The following is an 8,934-nucleotide window of genomic DNA, read 5'->3' as shown; positions in this document are numbered from 1 at the left end:
GTCATAACCTCTAGTAGTCTCCTCATCCAGCAGTTCCAACACCAAAACTTTAAAAATTCATAACTTTTGCATCGATTGTCTGATTTTCTTCAAACTTTCACTGATGTGTTCTACTAATGTTGCTGCTTTCACTCAATCCACATTGTTCTTGGGGTTTATCTTCCCTTTAAGTAGATTAAAAAACTTTAACACTGTGACACAAGATAAGCACAGTTTGAAACATGAGAGGGTCTTACACATGCTGTGCAAAATACCCACACTTAGACATACTCACAGCTGATCTCTTGCCAGGAATGAAGAAAGCAAATCCCAGACTTGATGGTCAGTTTGTTCTGCTCAGCTTCTACCTTGTGGCATGACAAAGAATGTCAACGTAACCTTGATAGGGCACCAGAGATGTTTATTCATTCTTCTTTCTTTCTTTCTTTTAATCGTATCTATGTAAAGTTTGACTTTGAGTATGTGTTTGTGTTTGATAGTACATTCCACATGAGAATTTGTGACAGGGCTGATGCTCTCTTACATCTTGTAGCTGCTGTAACATGAGTAAATTTTATACAATTGGCCTCGTGTAGTAGTCCCAGTGCAAGGATCCTACCAGAGATATGAAAGGAGATCGGAACAAGGAGTTACTAGATCAGATCATGGAGCTACGAGCTCCATGATCAGATAGATAGATCAGCAAGAGAAATAGAGTGTGAGAGAGAGAGAGAGAGAGAGAGAGGCATGTTCTTATTCGGAGACATCTTGTTATTAGGGGGTTCACACAGCAGTTTGAGAATGAGGTTTGGATCGTGATCCAGATCTCACTAATTCGTCATGTGAATGTCTGGCAGGCCAACAGATCACACTTTGGATATCAACTTGAATTGCGATTCAAATCTTACTATATGTATTTGTGTAATTTTTCCCCACACATTTGTTGTAATTGTTCCATGCCATGTCCAGTAGAATTTTCACCTCATTTGAACGATGAACAGAAAAATGAGTTTTTGATCGCAACCCAAATCTCACTCCTTCTGGCTTTTAAACACACCTATTACTGGAAATTACGAGTATGTTTAATATTTGCATGTATACACTGCAGCGAAAATTATGTGACTTTATGGTCCTCAAGTAGAGTTGTGAGTTTTTGCCACCAAACATGCATGCCAATGCATTTTATTTCGTAAGTCTCGACATCGAGACTACGCATTACTGCGTATGAGAATATAGGAGATCCCGCGCGCGTGCACGTGTTCAATTCGTGCGCAGCCGTGTTCTGGAAAGGAGCAGTTACGATACTGCTCCAGCGTGATTGGGAAATTCGACCCCTTTTCGCCGTTTCTCCGAGATTTCTGTTTCCGATTTGCTGAAGAATCGTTACGGGAAATACAAGAACTATGGAGAAGCAATCTCCGCCCTCTAATTCACCGCTTGCTGCCTCGCGTTTCCAATCAAAAATGGCTCCTGCGCAGCGGGATGCCAGCAGTTGCAGTGGAGCTGCATCTGCCGTAACGGACAGTCCTGTACTAAGAAAAGTACGAAACCACAGGCTGACCGCGTAGCGGCGGCTGGAGGTGGTAGCGGGAAGAAAAAACCGAGCAGGGTGAAACCTTGCTCAGAGTCAGACGCTGGATCGCGATCTTCTACTGTCGGTACAAATTCGGATTTGGCAGAATTCTCCGGGAGGCTAAATAAGCTCGAAAATCTTCTCTCCCGAGTCGTTGATGCTCTGCCCGGAGCATCGATGCACTACACGCATGACGACTATGATATGCCAACGGTGATAACACGTGGGGGATTCAACCGTGATTTGAGCGGGCTCGCGGAGTCACGCGATGAACATCTGCCTACCGAGCGCGGTAGTATGCAGGGCGACGATCCAGATCAGGGCAAGGTGCCTGCCTTCGCAGCAAAATTCGCGGTGCCTTCAGAGATCGGGCAGGCTATCGACGAAGAGCTAGCAAACTCCGTGACTTATTTAATGACCAACAACCTGGAAGAGAAAACGCTCGAGGATACAGCTCACAAATACCCTTGCCCGGCAAACTGCCAGTTGATCGACTCGCCGCGTGTAAACCAGACAATCTGGGACAACCTCAGCACAACTACTCGCACTCGCGATGCTAGGATCCAGAAAGTGCAAAGGTCATTAACTCGCGGTGTTAATGCGTTTCTCCACACACTCGACCCAGAGATAACTGAGGCCCAGCAAGATGCGCTTGCTCTCCTGTGCAACGCTAATTACGAATTGAATGCACTCCGAAAAGAACTGATTAGACCAGATCTGAACAGTAAGTTCACACACCTGTGCAAGACCACTCACCCCGTAACCAAGTACCTCTTTGGAGATGACTTGGGGAAAAAAGTCAGAGAGCTTCAGGACCAGCACAAGGCTGCTGCCGGAGTTATGAAAGCAGCAAAGCACTCGCGTCCACTGTACCATCCCTACAGACTTGCAGCCGAATCATCTCGCCGGCAGTTCAGAGATGCAGGTTGGATGAGATCACCAACTTCAGGCAACCCAAACAGGCCTTTTTTAGGACCACGACCAGCTTGGCGGAAGCGATTTCAACCGCCACATACTTACACCCCGACTGCCTCCCGAGGGAGCCAGCTACCTGCTCAGAGGGCAGGCCAAGGGAGGAAGTAACTCCGACAGCAGAGACAGCAAAGGAGGTAAAGCCCACAAATAATTTGATCGGACCTGTTGGAGGCCGACTGAAGCTATTTCATAACATATGGGGCAAGATCACTTCAGACCCGTACATACTCAATGCAATACAAGGCTATGAGATTGAGTTTGAGCCAGATAAATTTCCACCAGTTAGAAGTTCACCCCTCCATCAATACAAGCACAATGAAGCTGACACAATGGCAATACAGGAGGAACTCCTGAACTTACAAGCCAAGAATGTAATAGAAACATGTGATCATGAAGAAGGGGAGTTCATATCAAACATTTTCACGAGGCCAAAGAAAAATGGTGGAATTCGATTGATTTTGGACCTGTCAGATCTAAATGAGTGTGTTGTCTATCAACATTTCAAAATGGATAGCTTGAATTCAGCCTTGCCTCTTATCTCACCCAACTGTTACTTAGCTTCAGTCGACCTCCAGGATGCTTACTATTCAGTACCTATTCACTCCAATTGCAGGAAATTTCTGAAGTTTATGTGGCTTGATCAATTGTGGCAGTTTAAAGCCCTCCCAAATGGACTTAGTTCAGCCCCTAGACTATTCACTAAACTGCTTAAACCAGTTTTCGCTTCCCTCAGAGAACAAGGGCACACAGTGATTGGGTATCTGGATGACACTCTGATTTTAGGCAAGTCAAAGGAGGATGTTCATTTGGCAGTAAATGCAACAACTGCACTACTGGCTGACCTGGGGTTCCTTATCCACCCACACTTTTCTTGGGTTCAATTTGGATACGGCAAACATGAAGATTGAATGGCCAAGAGAGAAAGCTACTGAAATCAGACAGATGTGTATAGAGTTGAAGCACATGAAAAGTCCTACGATTCGATTCGTTGCCAAAGTCATAGGCAAACTTGTAGCTTCATTCCCTGCAGTGCAATATGGGCCCCTTTACTACAGAGAACTAGAAAGAGACAAAATCTGGTCCCTTCGTAAAGAAAGAGGACATTTTGACAGAACCATGACCTTATCAGAGGGTGCTATATCAGAATTAGAATGGTGGATACGTAGTGTTAATTCCCAGTACAGTCCCATTCAAAGGAAGGCACCAGAGATGGAACTGTGCACAGATGCAAGTGGGAAAGGATGGGGTGCTACTGATCAAGTCACAAAAACAGGGGGTCGTTGGAACCATTCAGAATTACATTTGGCTAGCAAGAACAAAATCAACTATCTGGAGATGTTAGCGGTGAGCATGGGACTGAAATCATTTTGCTCAAATCAACAAAATGTTCATGTTCTCGTTAGGGTAGATAACATGACTGCTGTGACTTACATCAACAATATGGGAGGCACTAAGTCTCCAGACTGCAATGAAATGGCTATCGCCATATGGGAATGGTGCATCAACAGAAATATTTGGGTAACTGCAGCACATCTACCCGGTTCCGATAACACTGAGGCAGACCAAATGTCCCGTAAATTCTCAGATAGAACAGAATGGATGTTAAGCAGAGACAAATTTCAGAGCATTGTAAATAGATTTGGGAAACCAGACATTGATCTGTTCGCTTCCAGACTGAACAGACAAGTAGAGAACTATGTCTCATGGAAGCCAGACCCAGAAGCTAGTGCAGTTGATGCCTTTACCTTAAACTGGAAGACATTGAACTTTTATGCTTTCCCTCCATTCTGTCTTGTTTCTCGTTGTCTGCAAAAGATTCGTGCAGACCAAGCAGTAGGGCTATTACTCGTACCAAATTGGCCAACCCAGACATGGTTTCCTCTATTACAAACGATGCTGCTAGAGGACCCGTTAATAATCAGAGACCAAAAGAAGCTTCTCACTCAACCGGTGTCAGGGGAACCACACCCCTTAAATAAACATCTTTCTCTTCTTTGCTGCAGGCTTGGAGGAGACCATATGAGCTGCAAGGACTCCCCAGCGAAACTGTAAATATCATAGCAGCATCGTGGAGAAAGTCTACTAAATCACAGTACAATGTATATATCAAGAAGTGGACTAAGTTCTGTGAGGAGAAGCATCTCGACTTTTTGTATCCTAGTGTTCAGACAGTTTTAGCCTTTTTAAGTAAGATGTTCTACGTAGATAAAGCCAGTTATAGTAGTCTTAATTCAGCAAGAAGTGCTCTTAGCTCGTTCATTACTTTGAAAGGTAGCAGTGACAACTTAGGGTCACATCCAGTGGTTTCCAGGTTTATGCGGGGTGTTTTCAACCTGCGCCCTCCAGTCCCGCGTTACTCATCGATTTGGAATGTAAAAACTGTCTTGGACCATTTGCGCAGACTCTCGCCAGCCAAGGCACTGAACCTCCAGCAGCTAACAAAGAAAGTGACTATGCTGCTTGCATTAATTTCTGCACAAAGAGTCCAATCGCTACATCATATTCGGATTGATAACATGAAAAGAACAAAATCGTCAATCGAAGTCAATCTAGGTCATGTGATCAAGCAGAGCAGACCCGGACACTGTGGACACAGCTTCATTTTGCAGGCCTACCCGCCAGACAGGAGACTTTGTATAATAAACTATCTTACCGAGTACCTCAACAGGACGCAAAAGTTGAGAGGCACAGAACAATTCCTCTTGTTGACTTTCAGAAAGCCACATCACCGTGCGTCATCACAAACAATCTCTCGCTGGCTGAAACAAGTATTGACTGATGCTGGTATAGACACGCACAGATACAAGTCACACTCTACGAGAGCTGCCGCAGCCTCGGCGGCAGAAAGCCTGCATGTCCCTGTTGCCGAGATATTATCCAGAGCGGGATGGACTTCTGAGAAAACATTCAGAAAGTTCTACAGAAAGCCACTTCTTGACACAGGGAAATTCGCGAAAGCTCTACTGGACCAATAGCGGATCCAGGACTATTAAAAAGAAAAGGTGAATGTGAAAGGTGTGTATTCCCTGGTATTGACTTATGATTGTTGACTACTAGACAGTCCCTTATGCCTTTTCGGGCTTGTCATGTAGACTAAGTGCCCACAGAGCTTTAAAATCTCCTATATTCTCATACGCAGTAATGCGTAGTCTCGATGTCGAGACTTACGAAATAAAATAGGAAGATTAAATGAGAACTTACCTGTTCGAAATTTGATCTTTATTTTATGAGTAAGGCGAAGAGGAGAGACTACGCACCCTCCTCTCCCACCCTAAATGGCGCCTTACTCATACATAATGGTAAGCTCTCAACCTTATCTTGGGTTCTGGAATCTGTGGACACTTAGTCACTTTAAAGATTGAACACGTGCACGCGCGCGGGATCTCCTATATTCTCATACGCAGTAATGCGTAGTCTCTCCTCTTCGCCTTACTCATAAAATAAAGATCAAATTTCGAACAGGTAAGTTCTCATTTAATCTTCCTATTTAGTAGTCCACTGCCCACAGCAAATGGCTGCGATGTATGCAAAAGTTCGGGCGAGACCAGCTGTGCATTCTGTGTGGCCATACAGCGGAAGTCTTCTGACAAAAATCATAATTTTGTTGGGGGATGAGCATTCTCATCGCAGATTGTGACGGGCAGTTCATGAGAAGTTCATGAGAAGAAATATGGAGTGCCATATTTCTGTGGATGCTTCAGATGGCTTTGGCACCATTCATATAATGTCGCAATTTTCCACAAAAACTGTCAATGAGAATTTCCTTAAAGGGAGAACCCACAAACCCTGAAATCAGGGAATTGTCTGTCAGTATTGCATCCTTGAAATGTGATTTATAAAACAGATGACACCTCCAACTTAATGCCAGTCATTCGATTGGTATCACACCAGGCTGAATACAAACAACAACACCTAAACTAGCAACATTCAAATAGAAAAAAGAGGCAGTGATTTACATAGTCTCAAGACCCTTTGATGACTTAAAGAAAAAAATATTAATTTATCTTATAACCTCAAGGATGAAGAAAAGCACCACCATTGAAGGACAACCCAAATTTGTTGAGTGGTCAAAGTTTTTAAGGAATTATTTCATAATCGAAAAGAAAAGGACGACAGTAGGGGAGAGATATTCAGACCTGAAAGAATAGTGTTTAATGTCCCCTATTCTGATGCAAAAAGTTTTGAACTCATTCAGAAAAAAAAAAAGAAGGAACAAAACTGACTTTGTGGCAGTCACTTCGTGCCGGTTCAGGTCCAGTGCACACTTGACCTGTGCCTTGATAATTCAATTCATGGAGATTTGCTCTTGGGGAAAAACAAACAAAGAAACAAAACAATGTTAACGAAGAAAGCGGAGATAAGCCATTGTTTGAGTGAAACATGCAATCCTTTAAGTGTTTGTTCACACTGGCACAGTCAGGAAGGAGACGACAGCCAATAGCACGTGAGCACCAGCCGAAGGCTGTGGGCAGAGGGCAAGTTCCTTGACTTCCTCGAGGCTAATAGGTGTATGAGTGTGTGTGTGCATGTGTGTGCGTGTGTGTGTGTGTGTGTGTGTGTGTGTGTATGTATGTGTGTGTGTAAGAAAGAGAGTCAAGGCAAAGGGCAAGCTATCAGTGTTCTATCACATGGTCACATAGACACTTGATGTACCCCTACCACCAACCCCACCCCCTCCACCAACCCCTCCCGTTTTCCTAGGGAGCTGCACGTGATCCCAGGATCACGTTTGTCTCTGGCACTGACATGATTTAGCCTTAGCTCAAGCCTGTCCTGTGCTCTCCTGATTGTATTTGGATGTCTCTCACCCAAGGCAAGCATGATCTAGTTAGCTTTTGCAATTAATGGTTAACAGCTTGACCTTGGGGATTACCAGTGGAATGTTACAGGAAATCTTCCAGTATACTGAGGTTCTACTATGAAATTGCATAACAAAATTTTCATATTCAAATTCATGATTTTCTTCCGTCGAGATGTTTTCATTGCAACTGATTGACAAATTGCCCTACATCGACAGAAATAGACACTGAATTGATCAGTGTTTTTTTAGTAGTAGCCATGATAAAAAATCATGGGCGTACATACTCGAGCAGGATTTGAACCCACGACCTCCTGATCACCGTCCGATGGCTACTACTAAAAAAACACTGATCAATTCAGTGTCTATTTACGTGGATGTAGGGCAATTTGTCAATCAGTTGCAAAAAATTTTCATACTCGTCTTATTTCAGTGAACTCCACTTCCTTTTACAACAATGTAATTTCCTCAATGAGAGTATAATTCTGTAGGATGCCTACATATTTCAAGATGTCCACAAATAAATATTCTGTGTAACCTGTAACTTGTGCTTCTTGACTCCTGAAATGCAAAGTTTTGTCAACAGGTCATTGGCTGCAAATGATTGAATCTCAAGTGTTAATCTCCCCCCCCCCCAAAAAAAAAAAAAAAAAAAAAAAATGCAGATGTTATTCACAGGCTTTAGTGGATGGAACTGAACTTGTCAAATATCCATAGATGGTGTAGCTACCCGATATGTCATGCTAATTGAGACAGGTAATACAGAGTGAGGTCAAATCCCTCTTACTCTATTTCAACTATGAAATTGAGTGCTCTGATCAGTCGTCACCATTACCACTGCTACGTAAGAAGAAGTGATGGTCACATTTTCATTGTCATTCATGTGAAGATCTTGAGTGCTTGTTTGGAAGTTAGATGTGTCAAGGGTTTGCTCTCCCTCAGCTTCTGATTACTTGCAAATCAGTAGCAATGGTCGCATTTTACACCTATTCAGACAGTATGACATAACATCCATGTGCAGAGTCAACGAGGGCAGTATTTTTGTGGTGTCATCTCTGTAAAGCATGTTCAACGAGACATCACATCCAACACGGCTTTTACCGGGGAGAACCCAGCATGATGCCATGTGTGTTGTGGCATTGGCATTAGCTACCATTGACCTTTGGGTCCACACCTAGGTCACGCGTGCAAAACTTCTCCAGCTGATGAGCTCCTGGCATGTGACTTGCACTCGCAGTATACGTGGACCTGGAATCCATAGTGCTGACATTAATCCCTTATGTTGCAATGTACTGTAATCTATTAAAGGGATGGATGACAGCGTAGCAGTTTGCAACGTTTTTACCATCATCATTATTCATCTTGCCCCATGTCAATATCTGGCATGTCTGCTAGTTTATTAAACAGCAGAGAATCATTTGTCTCATTTAATGCCCTTCTGCTTGTCGATTGTGAATCACATCCTTGGAATCAGAAAGACCCAAGCAGATAACCAAGTCTATGGTATCAACATCATATGCCCTTTTGCCTCCTGAAGGATCATATCATGTGCTTGAGACTCCCTCCAAATTACCATCTACAACTAGTCTACATAAAGCCTGCAGTATCA

At 43.5% G+C, this 8,934-nt stretch overlaps 1 protein-coding gene across 1 annotated transcript; it reads left to right on the top strand.

Annotated features, from left to right (window-relative positions):
- The first annotated feature begins 1,729 nt into the window (after positions 1–1,729).
- LOC140238614 (uncharacterized) lies at positions 1,730–2,635 on the top strand. Its single transcript, XM_072318515.1, has one exon. It carries the CDS (start codon positions 1,730–1,732, stop codon positions 2,633–2,635), a length of 906 nt encoding a protein of 301 aa, XP_072174616.1.
- Positions 2,636–8,934: the final 6,299 nt, after the last annotated feature.

This window comes from Diadema setosum, chromosome 15 (genome assembly GCF_964275005.1).
Source record: "Diadema setosum chromosome 15, eeDiaSeto1, whole genome shotgun sequence".
Classification (NCBI taxonomy): Eukaryota; Metazoa; Echinodermata; class Echinoidea; order Diadematoida; family Diadematidae; genus Diadema; species Diadema setosum.
Note: the sequence above shows the minus strand (reverse complement) of the source record. Positions and strands in the feature narration are given on the sequence as shown.